Source organism: Diplotaxodon limnothrissa, linkage group LG2 (assembly GCF_057381915.1).
Source record: "Diplotaxodon limnothrissa isolate DT_005_m linkage group LG2, D_limnothrissa_male_GT1.1, whole genome shotgun sequence".
In the NCBI taxonomy this organism is placed as follows: Eukaryota; Metazoa; Chordata; class Actinopteri; order Cichliformes; family Cichlidae; genus Diplotaxodon; species Diplotaxodon limnothrissa.
Genome location: NC_140597.1, coordinates 31,474,200 through 31,496,024, shown reverse-complemented (window position 1 = coordinate 31,496,024; position 21,825 = coordinate 31,474,200). Strand labels below are relative to the sequence as shown.

At 40.8% G+C, this 21,825-nt stretch overlaps 1 protein-coding gene across 2 annotated transcripts; it reads right to left on the bottom strand.

Annotated features, from left to right (window-relative positions):
* Positions 1-1,617: 1,617 nt before the first annotated feature.
* Positions 1,618-21,495, bottom strand: LOC146638759 (protein NSUN7). 2 transcript variants are annotated; one of them, XM_085371060.1, is made up of 12 exons: positions 21,144-21,495; positions 15,982-16,040; positions 13,474-13,601; positions 12,730-12,882; positions 11,891-12,074; positions 11,110-11,344; positions 10,502-10,645; positions 9,919-10,044; positions 8,654-8,789; positions 7,846-7,969; positions 2,421-2,685; positions 1,618-2,057 (listed from the first exon to the last, which is right to left on the bottom strand). In XM_085371060.1, the coding sequence occupies exons 1-12, from the start codon at positions 21,493-21,495 to the stop codon at positions 1,618-1,620; spliced, it is 2,346 nt and encodes a 781-aa protein (XP_085227186.1). The 2 variants fall into 2 exon arrangements, with proteins under 2 accessions (XP_085227186.1, XP_085227194.1); XM_085371068.1 differs by having other exon boundaries at positions 2,421-2,679; positions 9,943-10,044.
* Between the last annotated feature and the right edge of the window lie 330 nt (positions 21,496-21,825).

The window sequence follows — 21,825 nt, the reverse complement described above, 5'->3', positions numbered from 1 at the left end:
TTTGTCCACGTGGAACATAATTCCTCCTGTATGTGGATTTCTGAGACAGATGGATTACTCGATCGCGCATCATACAGACAGGATACGGGATTACCAAGAAGATGAAAACAAAAATCACATTTCTATTTACAAACTAGTAACGGAAGCCCTCGCCAGTTTTTCTTTCCACTTCTGTCTCCTTCTGAACTCAACTGGATGAGCTGCTGTAGCCTCCCAGGACTGTGGTCACGGATATCTGACAGATGAATGAGAAAAGCACCAAGATCATGCAGCTGGCAGCTGCCCACCAAATGGCATAAAAATGTTTCAATCGTTTCGATGAATGAGAAACTTCAAAAAAAAAAAGAAAAGGCAAAAACTTACCATCTCCTTTAACGACGAATGAAGTGATTGTAATAATCGAGCATATGTAAATGATTGTATGGGGGAAGAGACAATTTAGGGTATAAAGCTTGTGGATATTAGAGTGACATAAGATTTTGGTGACTAAAATAATGAGACAGAAGCAGAGTTTGATTTTGCATGTTTTCTTGATGGGGTTTGTTTTATCTTGATGATTTGGGAAGACAAAAAAAAGAAAAATAGATGCTATCGGCACAATTCATTTCCACTTGACCATAACTGGATTTACACACTGGCACAAAAAGAAAATAATAAAAATAATCCGGCCTTTTACCAAACATAATTAAAAGCTTGCTTTCTGCCTAATTTACAACACACAAATAAGGATTGTATTTTAATGAGTTTTAACAAATGGGTCCATCAGCAAAAGAAAGTTTTTAATGTGCTAAAAATCAGTTAAGATTGTATTTTTTTTCCTGCATACATTATGAAAAGGAATGTAACATTGCTTCTTTTCAACTTAAATTCCTCAGGAAACTTTACCACATATACCTAAAATGTACGAAGAAGCAAGAAACTCCGCTCGACTTGGCAGATGTGAAGCGTGTTCATGTTGCTGGACACCAAAAAAGATCAGATTTGTGCCATAAGCTGAGGAGAAATTCAGTAAATCCAGCCAGTGTCCTCCCACTCACAAACAAGTATTCACACACAGATATGCACTCATAGCAGTTTAAAAAAAAAAGAGAGAGAGAGAGTGTCAGCTGTCACTGCTGTCAAAAGTTTTTAACGGCGCTCCTTTGGCCCGGGGCCACCACCTGCACTCAGTGTGAACTCTGTGAATGCAGTCTGATCTAAATGAAAACCACACTAAACAAACTAGAGAGATGCTATAAATCATTTCATTTCTGCTCTTCACCCATCTCCACACCATGTAAATGTAAGCTGTTGTGACAATAAATGCATTACCAAAAGAAAAAAAAAATGTCCTTTTTAATTTTTCAGGTCAGTAGAAGTGCAGAAATATAGGCCTTCATCATGTACTGACATTGAAATGACACGGCACAGAAATATAAATATATACAGTCTGACTGGACTTGACTAGGTTGTTCTTTATGGCACACAATGACACTTAAATTACAATAAGTAATAATGTTTAGAGTTAGACAACATTCACATGCTGTGTGTCATGAAGCAGTTCATTAACAACGCAGAACTTCTCGTGCAGGTTTTAGGCACTGCTAGCTTTATTTCATTAGACGTTTGATACAAAGGCTAGCTCTTCTTTATGCTCTTCTTTGTGTTTGTGAGGTCAAAACATGTGAGGACGGGAATTTCCTGAGCATCTTTGGAGAGACTGCCGCCGGAGCAGGAGGAAACGATCGGAGTCTGTCTCTTCCACTTGCAGCTGAGGCTGGGGCTGAATCTGGATCGGCTGTGCTGGGGTGGAAAAAAGTTGGGGAAGTGAACGGGAGGCAGGACGAAGAGCACAGGTTTCAGCACCTCCTTTTGAGGTCCACGTGAGCGGGCCGCTGGGACCGCAGGAGCGGCAGAAGAAGAAGAATAACGCAGAGTGGTGGTGACAGGAGCAGTGTGTAAGCTTTTTTCTAGTTTGGAGGAGGAACAGGAAGCGCTGTTGCATTCTGGTCTGGAGTAAGAGAACGAGCTTGATGTGGTGCCCTTTGTGGCTTGCAAGCGCAGTGATTTGGGTTTTTCTAAAGGATAAAAACAATAAGATGGGACAAAAAAGGAATTTATCATTTTGAAATAAAGTGTAGGAGGCTAGGGAGAAAAGGCTGAACTCATTCCAACCAAACTAAACATTACTACTGGTACACAACATCTATAAATCCCAGCTTGAAAAAAAAATTTACTAAATAGAGATGATGCAACCAATCAGTGACACTTAATTATCCACAGCCTATTTCTTTTCTTTTTTAGAGATTCATTTCCACATTTTATTCTAACTTAGATGTCATTAGCTTAGTTTTAATGGACACATGAGAGTGGTATCTGTCTTTTCTCTCCACTGCACATTCAGTTGACTTGAGTTATTTGACTGTTGGGTGCACACCCACCTTGTGAAGACTGCTTCATGTTAGTAAAATCCTGATGTCCACAGAGCACAGCGCTGTCACTCCTCTTGGTCTGATGATGCTTGGGCTGAATGCTGACAGAGAGCTGGGACTGGGTAGTGCGAACACTGGCTGCTTTTTTCATCCTGCTGCTGTTTTCGTGTTGTTCTTTTCTAGTAAGGTGGTTGGAGCCCAGTTTGTCCAGTATGCCTTTTGCATTTGCCCTGGCGATCACCTCGTTTGGTGCCTCTTTGACTGCTGGCTCAGGCTTTTGAGAATTGAAAAAAAGAATAGGGACATGAAAAATGCAGCGTTTCATGAAAATTTGTTAATGGACATTGTTCTTTTAAGTGATTAGCATGGAAAGGGAAGCGCACTGAATGGTACATTTTAACTGTATTTAATGTTTATTCAAAAAACAAATTTTTGGAAACGAGAGGAGAGAAAAAGGAGAGAGGACAGGAAAGGAAGCCACCATGTCCTTGCTGCTGGCTGCAGGGTCACCTGCTGTCTCAGCAGCAGCCCACTGCTCTCCTCAATGCCTGAATTATTCACAAGCACAGTGCACACTACAGGGACATGCAGCCTGCGTGAGTCTTTGTGTGTATTTAGTTTTTGAGTGTTTGCCTGTGCTTTAATGCAAATGCATTTAGGCGTTTGTACAAGCTGTCCATAAGTCTACATCATTTCTCTGTATGTGTGCATGCACACTGTGTCAAGGTGGGAATCTTGCACCTGTGTGACACCGCGTGCTTCGATGCACTCTAGGCAGGTAAACATGGTTCTAGAAGCACCTCAGTAATGCGGTCTTTGGTGGACGCCCTGAACTTCACTGACGTTAACTCATACAGACGGAGGGGGCGCTGAATTATTCAACAGATTCTCTCCCTCGCCTCCTTTTCTTCCCCTTCACCTCTGTAAATCTCACTTACTCCATCTCCACTAACCAACTATGCCATACTCTGTAAATCTCTCGCTTCCGTCTACTCTCTGCCAAACTCAGCTGCCACAGCAGTTCCTGGATTTGAACTCACTCTTTTGTTAACATTTACGTCCGAAATGAATCTCGTCAACAGCTTCCAAATTTATGAACAAAAAAGAAAATAAAGACAATGTTGAAGGGCATTGGCTCTCCCATTAATACTGTCCAAATTAATCCGTCAGCAGCAGCAGTTTGTTTTTTTAGATAAAGGTCCACCTGTGACGTGGGTCGCTTTCTCGGGAAATTAGGCCAGAAACGCATCACTTGAATATCTTTATTGTCCCCAGCTGTTCCCGCTCATAAAGAACTTCAGTGGGCACCACTACAACAGGCAATATATGCCAGACAGCATTCAAACACTTATATAATTGCTATTTTTATGACGCTTTTCAGTGTGCCACAATAACTTTTGATTAGCTGAGTTTATTGCAGGTATGGCGAGAAGAAAAAAATCATGTTTGAGGCACCATTACAGCACTTTGATTATCTTTTCATTCCTATCTGTGGAGGTATAAAACATGATGGATGGTCAGAGGGAAACGGTGCGGGAGAGCTCCGTCACACCCGGTGGGGGTAAGATGGCTTAATAACCTCGCGCTGGCATCAAAAGCATGAAAGCAGATTTCATAATATTGTGGCGGTAATGGGGAGGGGTGGTCTATATTGTGAATTATGAGGATGTGGGGAAGAACGGTCACAAACACTTGATGAGAATTGCTGATGCACCTTTACCAAAACAACCCTGAAGATCCAGTGCAACACAGCGCACCCGCAGCCAGTTGGGACAGAGTCTCTCTAAAGAGACACCTACACAAATAAACGAGGGCGAGGAAGACAGGGAGAACAGGCAAAGAGAAGAAAATGAAAGTGGATTGGAGAGCAGATGCGTTTGAGGGAGAGTCTTTATTAAGCAATCAAAGCCCGTGACTAGAAACCACAAAAGAATTTGAGAGAGACAGAGTGCATCCCAATTACCAGTGTTCACAGAAAAGTCCCAAAATTATCAAAACTTGCTCTCAAACACATTACAGCAACAAAACTAAATCCCTCTCTCTGCCCTTTTTTTCTTCTCTGGGCTGCAAAACCCAAGATTTGACTCTTAACAACTTGCTCTCAAACTGACTTTGGCCTCTCATGTTCAGACTTATGCGTTTGTGTTCAGGCAATGTTCTCTTTCTTCACCTACGTGTCACACCTTCGGTCTAGATGCCAAGTAAACCAGGAAAAGACGCCTGCATCTCTGACTCGACATTCTCATTTCCTCTAGCACCGTGACCTCCTTCCACCCGTTCTTTTTCCCTTTCCTCAAGGGTCTCACCAAGTGCCCGTCACACACTGTGATCCTCATGTTCACCCAATCTCAGCTTCTGCTGCTTTGTCCCTATGCACTGCCTGCCTTCTCTCCAAATATCATAACAACTCAAATGGTTCATGCTTCAGTTTCCCGGTAGTTGCTTGTTTTTGACAGACTGCAGCCAGCTCAGTGTATCTACTTCATCACAATTCCCCACACTAATAAGCTTCGCCAATTAAACTTATTTCACCGTTGTCTGTGTTTATCTATGAGAGAGCTGACTGACTCAGGGGAAGAAGAACAAGATATTTTCTCTGCAGACATAAATAAAGGATCACCCAATCTATTCTGTCTGTGCTTGTGAAAACCATACACACACACAACCTCTGTCGGTACACAGCATTTTCATTTTGAAGGCTGAATAAACTGTCAGCCGGTCTTACAAAAGTCAGCAGCATGACACCCTGGTATCATACCGGCGAGGCACACAGTCAGGTCCAGGACTAATGATGGAACTTATCTGTCACTTGAAACCAGACAGCTTGCCAGTGACGGATGCTACAGTATTGTGCAAAAGTATTCAGACACCCTTTACGTCTCTATAGTTTGCTAGGAAAATGAGAAATATATGTAGAGATTGTAGGAAACTATCATTTCCTCTTTTTACTGTTCCCATTTCTCTACTGTTTCTTATATTAACCCTAAATGAGAAAACATTCATCTGTGTGTTTTAGTGGCGTATTGGGAATACAGCCAAGTATGTGTTAATACTTAGACATTTAAAGTCCATTACACGATACTGAGACAGTCATAAATGGCAGAGTGACATTCACCACACCACAGCATCTCCTTTAATCATTATTGATTCATCTTTTTATCTTTTATTTTTAAACAGTTTATCATTTTAACGGTGCTGTGCAAAAGTCTTGAGCCATTCCTTGTTTCTTTATGGTTTGCTAGTAAAATTAGAAAAGGCTGCTGTAAGTAATTGAAACATGTACAAAGAAAATAGAATATATAAGGCAAAAATAGACATTTTTTTAATGCGCTTCAGAGCCAATAATTGGGGTAGCTGTAGTACAGGAGGCAGAGCAGTACTACTAATCGAATGGTTGGCGGTTCAATCCCTGCCTGCTCCAGTCAACGTGCCAAATATCCTCGGGCAAGACACTACACTAACACCAAGTTGCTTAAGCATAGAAAAAAAAAAGTGCTTGCGTGAATGGGTGATTGTGGAATGTTGGAATAATGTGCTTTGAGTGCTCAGTTAGAGCAGAAAAGCACTACATAAGAACCAGTCAATTTACCACCTTCATTCTTTCAGTCTGAGCTCTTTTAGGCAGCTTTCTTTAATTTCTTTAAGTAGTCTTAAGGTATAGTTCTCAGGCTTCTTGAAAGACATCCAAAGCGTTTCTTTGGATGTTGGTGCCTTTTCTTCCCTTCCCTGTTAAAATGTGTGTGTTTGCTGAGAAATGAAGCTGTTGCCAATCAGATTCTTTCAATATGGTATTGCATAGTGGATCAAAATCTGACTTTACTTTACTGTCTTAATACTTACATCAATTTTGACAAGATCCCCAACACCACCGGGTGAAATGAAGCCCCAAATCGTGACAGAGCCTCCTGACCTTCTACGGTCATTGATTTGAACCAAAAACCATTAAGCTGCCAGATTTACTCCTCAAAAAAGTTTGACTCCTTGGAAACAAAATATAAAGACACGACGGGTCACTCGAGAATTTACACAGTACTGTAAATGAGCTACATTTGCCTGTACTTATCTCTTTGGCTGCACTGCCTAAAAGTAGCAGCAGCAGTGGCCTGGAGGAATTTCATTTTCACAGAGCTTAGTTATCACTGATCCCATGTAAGAAGCAAAATGTAGCTAACATTACAAAGTGTTGACTCTGCATGCGAGGACAGATGCGGCTTTTTACAGTGTGGTTGCAGCACTCAGACATCAACAAGGAAACAGCAGCTTTGTAAGATTTCAAACTGACTTCATGAAGGAGCAATAGGAGCTGCGCTGCTCTGTTATGAGAAGTGTTTTCTGTGTACATGTACATTAACCCTTTAAGACCTACCATAGAACCAAGTCCGCCAGAGCTTATATTATATTTTTACATCTTGTAGTGCCATTTTTGAGAGCATTTCAAGTTGATATACATCAATACAACCATTATAGCCCAAATGTTAATAATATGTCTGCATTAAGTGCATAGTAATTACATAAAGTAATTACATAAATTGCAAAACAGTGCAATAAACTACAAAAAAATTGAAAATCATTTTTGTTTTTTTAACATATATTTCTAGTTAGAGAAATTTAAGAGGCTTATCCCTGAAAACTGTAAAGACAAGAAAGTTGCACAAAATAGTTTCCCACCACAGGAAATTTATTTTAAGTGTCTTCATAGTTTTATTTTTGAAATACACCAATTTTTATATACTGCAGGAAAAACGAAAATAAATATTATAATGCAAATTTGCAAAAAAGCAGCATATGCATCAAAATAAACTATTTCCAGCAGTGCAATATGAGTCCTAAGCATCCCAGAAACGGCACAGAAAGTCATAAAGTCAAACATAACTTTTAAAAACACCAGTATAAGCTCATAAGGCCCTGATGGTAAAAAACTACATTTCCGCAAAATGACGTCACTTCCAGTTTCGGGCAGGTCATGGCGGACATGCGATAGTTCACGCTGATGGACGTAGGAAGTGTTACAAACAGCTGATCGGATCGGCAAAGCGTGTTTCTGGAATATTATGTTTTTGTTGCTGCAAATGCTTTTTATGCAGTTTTTGCAAAGCTATATGTGGAAGGAAACTGTGACCTAGGACAAGCTGATGGCATAAGATGTAAGTAAAACTCCTCCGGTTTCATATGCAAAAATAATTATTGCGCTAGCTTACGTGGTGGCAGTGCTATCGGGATTTTAAAATAGTTACACAAAATGGAGCGTGTCTACTCCAACCGGCTTTAAATGGTTAATTTTGTGTGGTCACAACTCTCCTTAACACATTATTAAAACGGAGGTCCTGTTGTACATCAGTATATTCTCAGGATAAATAAAGTAGTTACTAACAAGGGTGCGTATATTGTGGCTTATTAGAGAATTCCTTTGCTCATCTGCTAAAGTGATGCTTACCACTCTGGTAAGAACAGCCAGAAAGGAGCCATTGGTGTGCTCTGTTGGCTCCAGCATGAAGAAACTGGCTGTTTCATCCATGGCCTTTGGATACTCAGAGGACATGAAAGGGGAAGGGCTTGGCCTGAATGAAACACACACACACATACGCAGCAAAACAGGAAAATACAGTTTAAAAAAACATAACCAGTGACATTAAGAAAACACATTGGAATAACAGCTGAAGATATTTTTTTCTGATTACTGACATAAACGTTTTATAATTATAATTTTTTATTACTTTGTTATTTGAAATCCACAAACATTGCACACAGGAGTAGATGTCTGGGTAAAACCAGTATGATCCCTACCAGAAATACTACCTTTGTTTTATTTACGCTAGCCTAAGGCACTGCCAGCACACCAGGCCAGCTTGCTGCAGAGAGGATTCAGCCTTGATGCATTCAAGTCAACAGGACTGAAAAACTTCAACCAGACTCTAGCTCTTAACCCCACAAACAAAGAAAAGAATCCTGGAAAAAAAAAAAAGCAGGAAGGCGAGCTGACTGAAAATCGTTTCTTCCGTGGCCTTTACAGAGCATTTAAAGACATGAAATGGCACCTTTGATTATATTTTCACCGAATTTCCTTCTGTTCCTGTCTGAGGTGTGCTGAGGCTTTGACAGAAGCCTGTCTAAAGGTAAGCAGACAAACAACTTGCAAAGCTGACAGACAGACAGACAGACAGACAGCAATGCAAACAGACAAAGAAAGGCAATGATGGAGACAGAAGCAGAAAGCACACTGGGGTGCAGAGAGTGAGGCTGACCTGAACTTTGCTTGTTTTGGTTCCCCCTCCTGGTCTGCACGGGCCTGGGCTTGCTGCAACGCTTTTCTAACCAAGTCCGCATTTTCCTCTGGGTATGACGAGCATGTGGCGTAGACAATTGCCAAAACTTTGGGGACTATACACAAAAACACACACATTTAGTTAAAAAGCATCCCTTCATCCCTATTTACAACAATTAAATTTGATTATTCAAGCTGAGCCGTCCTCCTCATCAACTGCTCGCTTTGAAGAAATATGCTCTTGAATATTAATTTCTTCGCGCTGCTTATGCATGTACATTGCTCATTTTATTTAACTGCGACTGGCTTGAAGATTTGTTTGGCTGCTGGCAGTCTGACTCCCTTTATTTGAGCTTTGATTTCTTTCTTGCTCGCTAATTATTGCCAGACAGAAATAATTAACACTCGGCTGATAACGAAGCAAACCTGCTCAGATGTGGCAAATCGGCTCCAATCAAATGTGAAATATAACTTGGAGAGAGGTGAAAAGGAGACAAAAAGATTAGAACCAGGCCAAAATGTCATTCAGGTGTCCTGCAATTAGATGCTTCACAACAGACACAAAAGGCTTTGGAGGTGTGTGTGTCTGTGTGTGTGAGTGTGAGAGACGCTGAAATGAGACCATCGACACAACTGAACCACGGCACTCGATACATACCCGCCATTAATTACTAGTCCTATTAGAAAGCATCTGCACTGGCAAAACCACAGACAAGGGCTGATCAATAGCTCCTTAATTAGAGAAGCTAGTTTACATTTCCCCCAACCTACAGACTCCACCTGCTCAATGAACACATCCCAGAGCAGAGACAGAAGGATCCCCTGAACAAAACAAGATGGATTGAAGCTAATGAGCATAACTCGCTGATACAGACTGCTGAACAGAGGAAAATGCAGCGTATAAATATATACAGTAGAATACAACTGAGCAAAAACACACTGACAGCAGATTAAAAGAGTAGCATCGGCATAAAACAGAATACTTCTATCACGATCACCTCTAGACAATTTATACAACACAAAGCGGGACACCGAAACACTTTGAAATATGCAAAGACTGCTGCAGAAGACAGCGAATGACCAGCACAGTGTAACATTAGGGTCCTTAATTAAAACTCAGAGAATCTCCAAGGAACACCACAGACTTCAGCCTAATGGCATAGGAGATTAGATAATTAGGAAGTGTAAGCAACATCGTGTCAGAGAGGCTGCATGCTTGAAACTCAGATTATGTGGTGCGCGTACGAGAGCGGGTGGTTGTACGCTCACACATCAAGGCATGATCAATATCCTTCCTCTGCTGTGCTACCAGGGATTCCAGTTTGCTTTGGGCTATGGAGCCTTGGGACAGGTCCTGCAGCAGGTCTGTATCTGAAAAAACAAAGAGGAGCTTCAGAAGAGAATAATCTTTACTTTATTAATGTTGCCTTCGAGTGGGTGTAAAAGCATCTTTAAGTAAGTATGTTATCCGCTAGTTGTTATGCCACAAAGAAAGACTTCCATCAGATATTTGTTCAGGGTGAAAATGTTCAATTTATAATATTAAGGCTAGTTTAGAGCTAGTTTAGTGTTTTTAAGCTGTTGCATAAAAACATTAAGGACATGCTTTTGTTTTTTACTTTTTATGAATGCAACTGCAACAACTGCACAGGATAAGCAATAGCAATAATTTGCATTTAAACAATGTAAGCTTGATATATCACATCCTACAGTATATCCAGTGTGCACAACATCTTGATTTGTGCACATTAACCAACTGTATGTTCCCAGGTCTATATCAGTATAGTAAATAAGCCCACAGTGTATGGCTCAGTGCTTAAATCGTTACCTCCATTTTCTTGTAGTATGAAATCAACTGGGTTGCTAACTGCAGACACAGAACACTTGGGGGTCAACAGGATAACGCGCACTCTTTGAAGTCGCTTGTCACCGGTGTGCAAAGATTGGAATTCCTCCAGTATCAGTCTCACATCTGAGCGCCAGACACAGACAGTATAATGATAATCAGCACCAGGCATGCACATGTTCTCCGTGCTTAAATCCATGATGTCCCACTATATTTCTTTATAGAAAAATTCTGTGCCTGAAGGCGTCGTTTGCAATCATAAAAATGTCAACTTTGTTCCTTCCCCTTTTTTATTTCTCTAATGACTAGCTGAGGTGGCAGCCACTATCAGCAAAATAACCTGGTTTAAAGCACACTGAGTTTATATGAGTCCCTAGGATTTTTGTTGACAGCAACATCCATTTTTCTCACTAGAACTCGCCCAGTCTTTGTTGGTCTATATTAAGTTTTCACTTCATTTAAAGACAAAGACAGTTAACAGCCAGGTGCTTTCTTTTGTTCCATCTTCTTCTGTCGCCTCTTTTGTCTCCAACACAAACACAAACCGATACTGACAGCCCACTCAAGGACATACATCTGTTTTCTCTTACTGTTGCAGCCCATTGCAGAGACAGTGAGCTCCAGCTCCTCCCTTTGAGCATCTGTGCAGTTGTTGACACAAACGTAGACGCTGGGCCAATTGATGCTGTTGGCTTTATACTTTTCTGCAATTAGGGCAGCAGTGTGGGAGACAGTGAGGCTGGAGAAGGAGCCCACCATGAGAACATCTCCTTCCTCGTGTAGCAGGGAGCACACAGCATTTGGGCCCAAGCTGCATGACTTATCCTACAGGCACAGGGAGTGGAAGTATTAGTTTGTTGCAGCAATGCTATGAGACAAACCAAGGAGGAGAAAAAGCAGAAAAACAGAAAATGGAAAGAGTGATGGAGAGTCAGTGAACAAATATAAAGGAGAGATGATTAATTAGGGAGAGGCAGTGAATATTTGATTGAATCTGGTCACAAAAATCTGATTTACTTGTGTTGTGGTGCTGCGTACTGTTCACAGTTTATGTGGCAGCTTGACTTTTATGAAGCAGAAATTAAATGATTAAACTGTCCAATCCTCCCAAACAGGATAATTCTTTATGGCTCAAAGTGAAGCACACCCATATGAGTGGAAGTGATGTGAAATATTTGTATCTGGGCAAACTAATCTTTCTTGGCATAAGCGATTTCAGTCTTACAATCAATTTGAGAAAGTCCATTATCAAAGTGAAATCATAAATATCACAGAAGACTGATGGAGCTAAAGAGATTCCACAGCTATATTAGAGTATTCAGAGAGGAGGCTGATATTGTCAGAAACCTCGTCTCTCAGTGCACCTAGTACCTGGATGATGAGTTTGTGATCGCTGAGCAGCTTGGTGGAGTACAGCTGAGCTTTCAGCTGTGCAGGGAAGACCAGTATATCCCCACAGTGGGGATCCTGGCAGAAGGTCTGGCCCTCCAACTGCCCAATCGATTTGACCTGAGAGAAACCTGCGCTCTTCAGGACACTCTGGACCTCATCAAGACTGGAAGTAAAAGAGGAGAGGAGCGATAAGGCGAAGAGAGAGGAGAGAGCAGATTAGCGGAAGCCCAAGAGAAGGGATAAAAGACGAAGGTCAGAGGTAGCAGAAAGAGGAAGGCTCTCTCCTCTCCTTATTATTATCTCTCATTATTCGATAATAATAATGTTAGAGTGTCAGAGTTGCTATTTGGCCTTTTAAGAGTCTTTAATAGTAATATGGTCTATAAAAGCCATTAAGACACACACATTCATACATACACATACAAACACGTGCACATGTACATACACACCATTAGTCCCAACAGGTGACCTTTACAGTCCCAGAGCTCACTGAGGGTTGCTGCTGATTGAATCTGTCTACAGCAGCAGGATTTACACCTAACTGAATCAGGCTGTCAGGCCCAGGCAAGAACACACATTAGCGCTTGCACACACACAGCGTGTAGGGCGAGCATTTAATTGGATGTCAGCCGGGTACCTGGCCCATAAAACACTGGATAGCGCCCAAAGTTAAAGGTCTGTGTAAATGCAGGTGTGTGTGGACACATCCTGGGTATGCTTACAGTGCACGTCTGTGTTTATGTACAGGTGTAAATGTATAAGTGTGTGCTATCTGCTTCTGGGAAGGTGAGCATGTACTCTCAGCATGCTCAGCTGACCTGCTCTTCAGCGTGTTGACCCATGCGTAAAGTGGAAGGTTGCTCGACCTCTGCTGCTTCTTCTTCACACTCTCTGGCAGGATACACTCAATGGACAAGAGATCATGTTTGATCCTGCAGCGGGCCAGAGAGGCAGCCAGTTTGGTTTTAAACCTGCACACAAGACAAACAAACAAAAAAAAACCACTAGGGGCATCCTTGTGATGACAGCACACAAGCCAGATTTCTCTTTGAACTTTGAACATTTTTTATGTTTATCCACCAGATACCTTACATGGAAAGTTACAAATACATTACAGATTAAAAAAAGAATGTGTGAATGGTAACCAGTGAGCTCTTGGCTTCCTTTCTTCTGACTCCCCTTGCTCAGTACTCATGGGTTGGACTACTTCCATCTGCCAAATTGACCTTTTCTTTTATCTCTGTAAAGTTTTGTCACTGTGTTTTGCACAGCTGCAGAGCTATCATGGTTTGTTTGGGGTTTGCTTTTACAAAATCTCTCTGAAGACAATGAAACAGATTTAAAAAAACAAAACAAAAAAAAACAGAACAAATACAGAAACACGTGATGACAAACCCACACACAGGCAAATGTACATGAAGACAATACCAGCCAGGCTGTGTAGATTTTAAATACTTTATCTAAAATTCCTCATGTTTTATTGTGTTTGTCTTTTAATAATTTCACCCGCAGTGATTTCAGCTTTTTTGTGCTTTTGTTTTTTGGTTTGTTTTTTTCCTCACCTGAGGAGGTAGTCCTCCACATGTCTAACTTCCTGTACGATCTCGTCCACCTTGCATTCCCGAGGGAGGAACTTCCTGTTCTGGAAGTCATAGAGCATGACGGCAACAAGGCTCATCTGTTCGTCTGGCTAGAGTGTAAGAGCAAAAGGCACCACGTTTCATTTAAAAGCAAGAACAAGAGCAGAGGCATAATAGAAATATTTCTCATTTTAATAACTTGAGGAACAACCTTGTTTTTATTCAGTGGTAACGGCTCAAAAGTCAGCATATGTTGCATGTCCAGAATTTACACCTGCATCGGTGTAGTTCAGTGGTTTTTAAATGGCCCTATTTCAGCTACATAATGAGGAGAACTGTGGACTGATACTATTTATCTGTATTGATTCAGTGACTGAACTGTTTCTCATTTACACAATTGACACACACACACAGTAGCTCAAGGATGTCCTGCCATGACCCAAAGTTTGGTACTTAATTAAAACTCGGAGGAAGTCTGAGTTATGTTTCCACCACTCCCCTACAATTATCGCTCTCCCTTAAACTCACTATCTTCCTCTCTCCACTTCTTTCCATATCCCTGTCCTTTCCTCTCTCTAACCCCACCTTTCTCCCCCTGAGGGTGGGAGGGCACCAGCCGCATTAGTGGCAGATGGTGCTCCATTGCAGAAACAGCTTGCCACATCCTCACAACTGGGCTAATGGGCAGAGAAGTTAGAACGCTACAAAGGTTTCTGTTTTAGGGGAGGAATTAGGTTGTCCTTATTATTCGGTACAGAGGCCTTTAATTTCTTTTTTTTTTCTTTTCTTTTTTTGAAAGGTCGATTTCTGAGACAGGTTGTGGCGCTTTGCTTTTTAGCTCACTCGACTTCCCTCATTACCTCAAATTCCACTTGTCCTTCACCAAGGTTAAACACTTGGGTGTGGGGAAATTCCCAGTCACTAAGCTTGCCTGGAAACAGTGTCCCATGGTGGGAAACAGTAAACATGTCAGCTCTGCTTAGCAACTCTTATCCCAGTCTCTTGAGACTGTCTTCATCTCACTCTGTTTAATTTCAGGGCTAATTTCAATTCAGTAGTGTATTACTGATATAACACAAATGAACAAACTATAGATGAAATATCCCGAATGCATCTACTATTAAAGTTTCATATGCTTCATTTTACACGTGGATTGGAACTCTGTCATGTCAAATGCTTTCTACCTTCTCTGTCTTCCTGACTAGAATTTATTCAGGTTACTTCCATCCTCTGTGGGATTTAGGCTTCATTTTCCTCCTCCATTGTGATCAAATGTGCTTTAGGCTCAAAGCCTATGTATACCCTCATTTTTCCGTTCTACTTTTTTTTTTTCTTCCCTATCCAATACCCTCATGTACCCCCTTTTTTACATGCAGTCTATTCGCTCTCATTCACCTCTTTCTCCCGTCTCTATTTCTCTACCAAGGTTGAACTTTATAGATGCCAGGAGTGTAAAAGAAGGTGAGAGTGAGCTCTAAAGACTGTCTCATTGTGTCTGGGCTTTATTGTCTAGCTAGAGAAATGCAGAGTAACGACCTGCCACTATCCCGTAGGGAGAGCCATTCATTTCACCCAGGGCCATATTTCACAAGGCTACGATGCAAGTGTACATCTGTGTGCCTGTGGGGATTACACTGCAAACACATATATTCATGTGTATTAATGTGCCCGGATATGCTTAGGCCCTCGCTGAAATAGACACTGGCTATCTTCGATCTGTAAACTCTATGACAGCTCTGTTTTCTGTTTGCACATTCACCGCCGCTCGCTTTCATTTCGCGTCTCTTTCACCTGCTTCACCAGCCATGCAGTCGCTCTGTATTCTGCCCATGTTTTATCATCATCCAGAACGTCGGAGAAAACAGCTTAAGCAGCCCTCCTCTTTGCTCAGAATCTTTTATGTGGTGTGTTAAAAGTAGGGCAAAAGTACATGCCAGCCTCCTCCAGAGGATACCTCTTCATTTAAGAAGGCTGTAGGTTCACGGCTGTGCTACAAAGCTTTCTTTTACGAGTACACAGCATCATAACAAAATAAAAATTGGTTAGAGGACAAATACAGCATACACACTGTGCAGAATACACTCAGATGGTACATACAAACTCACTGCCCCTGGGTTGTTTTGATTTCATCGCTAATTAATGGGGTGTAATAAAGGATAATACACAGCCAGATATGTTCTGCCACATAGTAACGTTTAGATGTTTTTTACTCCAAAGGGAGACATTGTCATTGATTAGAGGAGGGAATATGAACAAAACGAGACGCTTTGTGAGTTGGTGAGAGGAGCATGTCAGTGCAATAAATCAATATTACTGTTACTGATTATAACATCAGAGAGAATAGAACAAACAATATGTGGAGTGTAAACAGCAAGACATGAACACTGGAGAGTGTTTGTGGAAGCACTAAGGTAAACAAAACTATACACAGAGGGATAACAAGGTAAACTGAGAAATTACGGACATATAAAATTATATGAAATGATTTACCATTGGTTGAGTAAGATAACAGCAGCTGTCAATCATCATGTCCTCCAGCAGTTCTTGATCTGCACAGGAATAATAAAACAAGGTTAAAAGGATAGAAATGTAATAACAGAGATTTCAATAACTAATTGTGAGTGAGTAACGATGATGCATATTAATGCATCTTTTATATCAATGTCTAATTATCCCTCGAAACCAATCCCGACTCCTCCATTTGGAGGAGGAGACAAAGGCACAATAAATTACTCCTATCCATTAATGAATCCACATCTAATGATAAAAACAAGAAAACACACAAAAAAAAGAGCTAAAGGAGATGAAGACAAAGAACAAAAGAGTCTCCTAGAGGCACCCCGAATGATAGCAATTTAATTTCAAAAGATAATTCAATTAGATCGGGGGTTTAATTTCCCGTGATTAAATGCTTATTTGGTGTTTAATTAGACCTAATCTGATTCTTCATTTGGTTCTTTTCTTTCACTTAGTGTGTCTTTGCTATGAGAGCCCATTTAATTGGAGGAATAATGACACCAATGACATATAAAATAATGAAAAGGTCAGATCGAGACATAATCAGTGAAGCCAAACATAGAGCGCGAGCGTGTTTTTCATACCAGGCTAGTATGTGCCAGTATGATTCAATTTTCCATTTTATTCACACCATTAATTAACCCTCAAGTAACCAAGTAATTTATGATCCCAAGTATATCTAACCATATGCACGTCATTATGATATTTCTAGTCTAATTCTCCTAGAACGTTTTTACCAAGGATAACACAAGGTAGTGTGGGAACATTTATGACCTTGGATATATTTTTTTTCCCATAACACTACTTTTGCTCACTTTTGCTTTTATAGTAATTATTCCTTAATGAGGCATCTCATTTTGACTGCACGATCTCTGATTATATTTAATTTTTAACAGGAGTAAGAAAGGATTAAAAAAAAATCCATCCTGATTATGGGGATGCTGTAATTTGTTGTATACAGAGTATTACAGAGGTACCTGCTCATCTATACTTTGCTGTCCTATAAAAATTATTTGCACACCGCTATGGTGCAATCAATAACTTAATTCTGTCATTTTAGTCCAGGGAAACTCTTCTTGACCTTCTTTATGAAAAAGGTGACAGAAGTCTGAAAGGGCTGACTTTAAACTGCTAAAAGGTGAGAGCTCGCTATCAGATATCTTTCCTCGGTTTATAGTGGTTTTCCACCCCCATACCCACGCTATCGTATCATAAAAGCAGCAACTGCCCCACTAACCAACAGGATTCTTTCTCTTAAAATATACATAAAAACAAACAGGCTTATCCTTACCATTCCCATCTGTGAACAGCAGGCTCTCCTTTTCGATATGCATGAGATGGAGAGACAGGAACACTTGCCCGTCTATCATGTTAGGATTAAAGAACCGCTGCTTCCAAAGTTTCTCTGCAGGTAGCATTTGCTCTCTGCACAGTGAATGAATGGGGCAAAAGGATAATTTCTCTAATATGAATGCGCATCTAGTGAAGAAACAGACAACTGCGAAAGCTGTCAATAAGATGCATGTGTTTCTTCAAGTGTGAAACCACAGTTTTGAAATTTTGTCTGTCACAAGGGTGGTTTGCCTTTTGGTTGATTCCTATTCCTAACAGACACACCTCTAAGACTGCAAATAGGATCTAAAACCAGACCCTATCCACCGAGACACCACGGAAACCACATACTGCTGTTAACTTATCGCAACATCACAAATTCACACTGGGCACCCCTATACAGTGTAGGGCAAGGCAAGCATCTGCATGCAGGTACACACACACACACACACACACACTGGCGGCTACACAAACAACTGTTTTCACATGATAGAGCTTATCTTTAATTGAGGAAACAGAACTCTACAACATCAGCAGTGGTGTAATTTACTGCAGATGCAGGTGAATAAGGTTTAGAATTGTCCCCATTACTGCAGAAGTCCTTAAAGACAATCTCTTAAGAGATAACCGCTCACTGTACACGGCAAAACAGATCTCTAAAGAGGCCATGACGCCTCATTCTGCAGAGGTCATGGTCTTTAACATGCTATAAATCACACACTGCAATTTGAGCAAAACACAGAGGGAATTCTGCTATAAATCACTTACAGGAGACATCTTTGCACAGCAGATGCCACGCTGGGTTTTTACCTGGGGGATGATGCAAACTCTTTTAAGTCTGACAAGCAACAGTCGCTTGAAATGAGTCTAACAAAAAAAAATTAAATAAATTATGATGCATCCTCAATCAGCAGGAGGCACTGTAGGATGCAGAACTGAGGTTATGTGTCGTGTGGCTTCCATCCAGGTGTTACACAATGAGCAGTGACTGATGGTGCCTGTAGTCAAACAAATGCTCAGCACAAGAGCCAGACCTGAATGGCGTCTCTTTTTCCTCTTCAGCAGGTCTTTGTCTCACAGTGTTCTGCATCAGTACACCCAATTGCACATTAATCTAACATTGGAACAGCCATTGAAGGTACCTGCAGTAAGTTATACATTCACCTTTGGGCTAAATGCTCAATCTATCTTACGTATTATGCATCTTGACAATTTAATATTTGCTGAGGCATAGTGGTGATAACTGCCCTGATTGTGGTCAAGGACAAAAAAAAATAAAAGACAAATCTTTCTCTCTTTGTCTTATACTCCAAGTCCAGCATAGCACACAGAGTGGCCCTTTCTCATTGCATAGAGAGAAGAGCAGCCTCAGTCATTTGACAGCCTGGCAGCCCAGTTGGCCAGTGGACAATGAGACAGAAATACTCAGAGGAGCCAGTAGAAAGAGGCAAAAAAGAGGAGGAGGGAGGACTTTTATGGCTACTGACAAGGTCAAATGAATTTCTACCACATTCCCACAAAAATTACTTTACACAGCTTAACACGAGCGTATTCCTCAAGCAATGACAGCACACTGCATGACCACTGAATAAGATATGAAACCTTGAAAACATAACCTGCCTTTAGGTCGCTGATCTAGCAGAGCTACACTGGAAAATTGTTTTTTTAAGAGACAAAAGAAGGCACAGAAGAAGAAAAGAGTGAGAATGAAGTGTAAGAGAAGGAGAAGATGTGGAGAAAATCCCAACAGCTTTGTCTTTTGTTTATGAAATGGCAATTCTAAACCAGGGTAAAGATCAACCTCAACACCAACCCCATAACATTGAGCATTGCTCGACACTCCTCACAACACCCCGAAAGGGAGTGTCTGTGTCTTCCGCCACCGACATGGAGCTCACTGAACCTTTTGTTTAGAACAGATAAGAGTTATAATCACAAAGATCAATACCAGTTCATACTCACTGACATTTTGCTCTGTGTGCTTTTCACTGGTGAAGCGCTTCTTCTTTAGGTTAACATCTGACCTTTGTTCAGTTTTGGATCGGTCATTGAATGTACCTACAAGATGCATGTGTGTTGTCATGACTCCCAGCATCCTAGTGCTGCGTGTCAGGAGAAAATCAAATTCTGCACAAAAAGCTGGCGTGTTTGCAGGAGGAAGAAGAAAAACTAAGACGCTTCGAGGGTGTGTCGCTTCATCTACACAGCAAACGTCACAAAAATACAAACACGAATCCAAAACACATACATGATTAAAGTATGTCAGTAGCAATGTCTCTGCAACACAAAATAGTCATATATATACATACACACCTACTGTAAAAATGACTTGATCTATCTCAAGTACTCAACACAAGGAGGTGAGGCTCCACAGCTTCTTTAAATGATCTTACCTTGTCTAGTCCAAACTTATAACAGTATTTATCTTTAAAATAATAAGAAAGGAGTGATTAAAAAAACAAGTAAAATGTGGAGTAAAATGTGGAGAAGTCTTGAGTCACCCTTCCTTTCTTTAAATTTTGTAACTAGTTACTAGTTGCTAGTTTCTCTTCTATTATCCTTAGCAATCTTCCTAGTTTCGCCTGGTAATGCAAGCAGGCTGTGATGACCTAGAGCTACAAATCTAATATAAGTTACTCAAATGAGGTGCTGGAGCTGGTGATGATGGATATTTTTGAGGTGATCTGCATTAATTGTTTAACATGTATGTCTGATATTCATCCAGATTCAGTGGACACACAGCGAGAAGATGAAAAAAATCATCCATGGCCATGGGGGTGTTCTAGCAACCTGACCTCGGCATCCACTGAAAACACGTTAAATCGATTCCAGCCGGCTTCCTGCCCTGGCTGTTGGCTCGCCTCCTCTGCATTATTGCCATGGTGATTACACACCCTGTGACTTCGGTCACCCAGACCTCACCCTAGTCCCAGCAAACAGATTAAGGGACAAATTGATTTGTAGCATGACGCAGAATTCCCCCATGACCACTCGAGCATTTTTTTCCCCCTCTTCTACTCGCCCTTCATCAGTCTATCTATATGCAATTCTACCTGTCAATTAACTTGCCCAAAGCTGTTTGTTTGCCAGAAATCAAATCAATTTTGCTTGCAATTTCTAGAAAGAGAAATGATTCAAAATGAGAGCTGATGAAAACGTTTCCTGATGTCGCTTCACATTTACCCAAACCACAGACCATTACCAAGAGGTATAAATCAAAAATTAGGAATCGCTTTAATCTGTCGGTTTGTTGTTTGTTTGTTTTTTTAACACTTTTAAGTCGAGGGTCAGCACAGCTTCACAGGCCCAGAGAAGATGCAGTCTTGGTATTTTGTTATTGACTTTTATGACTTTTAATACTATATCAAAGGACAATCTCAGTTTCTTAATCATAAAAAATTGTATGCTTTGTGCTGCACTTGAGGTAACAGACTGGTTATCCACCCACAGCAAACAGTGACTTATTTTATTAATGGTTAAATGAGACTTTAATTGTTTCAGGCCCTTAAACGACTCATCCCATGATCTCAATTAGACTGCCACATTAGGATCTAATACCAGTCAGATTCTAACAATCAGATGCTAGAAAGTAATGTTTATTAAGACATTTTCCCTTCTGTAGTGTTGTGAAAGATCATCTCAAGGCAAAAACAAACTAAACAAACTATGAACAGAAACATCAGCTGCTCCTCATATGAGATTGTTGATTTATGTTTATATGGCAGGCGGGCAGAGAAAGGCAAAAAAAGGAATAATAAAGGTTCGAGAAATAACCCTGAGCTAACAGTTAATTGCCAACTTACATTTTAGTGTGCTGAAGGCCAACTCATAAGCTGCACGATGCATCTCCTCATCTTTGACTTCAGGTAACCGGAGTCCTCTTTCTTTGCCATAACTCACTAACCGTTGTGCAGCGGGCTTTTCCAGATGGTTATTCTGATAGATTACTGATGCCAGCAGGTAAACTCTGTCTGGGAAGCCCTGGCAGCTTTGGATGGTTATGTGGGGCTGTGGAGGAGCTGCAGAGGTGTCACTTTCAGCTTCATCATCCAGCTGGATCAGGTCTTTGCTGCTTGCGATGTGAGAAACAGACTTTTGTGTCTTGTCTGTGAAAGGGCACCTGTGACGCCCTTTGGCATTTTTTTTTTTCACCATCTTCTAAGGTCAGGTTTTCTCTTGCACACCTGAAAGCATGCCGTGCAGAGTTATCATAGTTTCTTTTTTTAAAATTAGCATTTATTTTTAGTTGCTTTTGTTTCTGATTTATTCAAGTTTCCTGTTGCTTCCAGAGATTCATTTTAAGGTGTTATATTTAGAAGCTAAAGCTAACTATAATGACTTTTTCACCCCTGATTTTAGTTATTCTTCACTATAAAAAACATCATACCATATGCTCCCATCAGGAAGATACTCCTGCGTACCAGCGGCCAATACAGAAAGATTTCTGAGGAGCTTTTACCCTCAGGCAATTAGACTTACCTACCC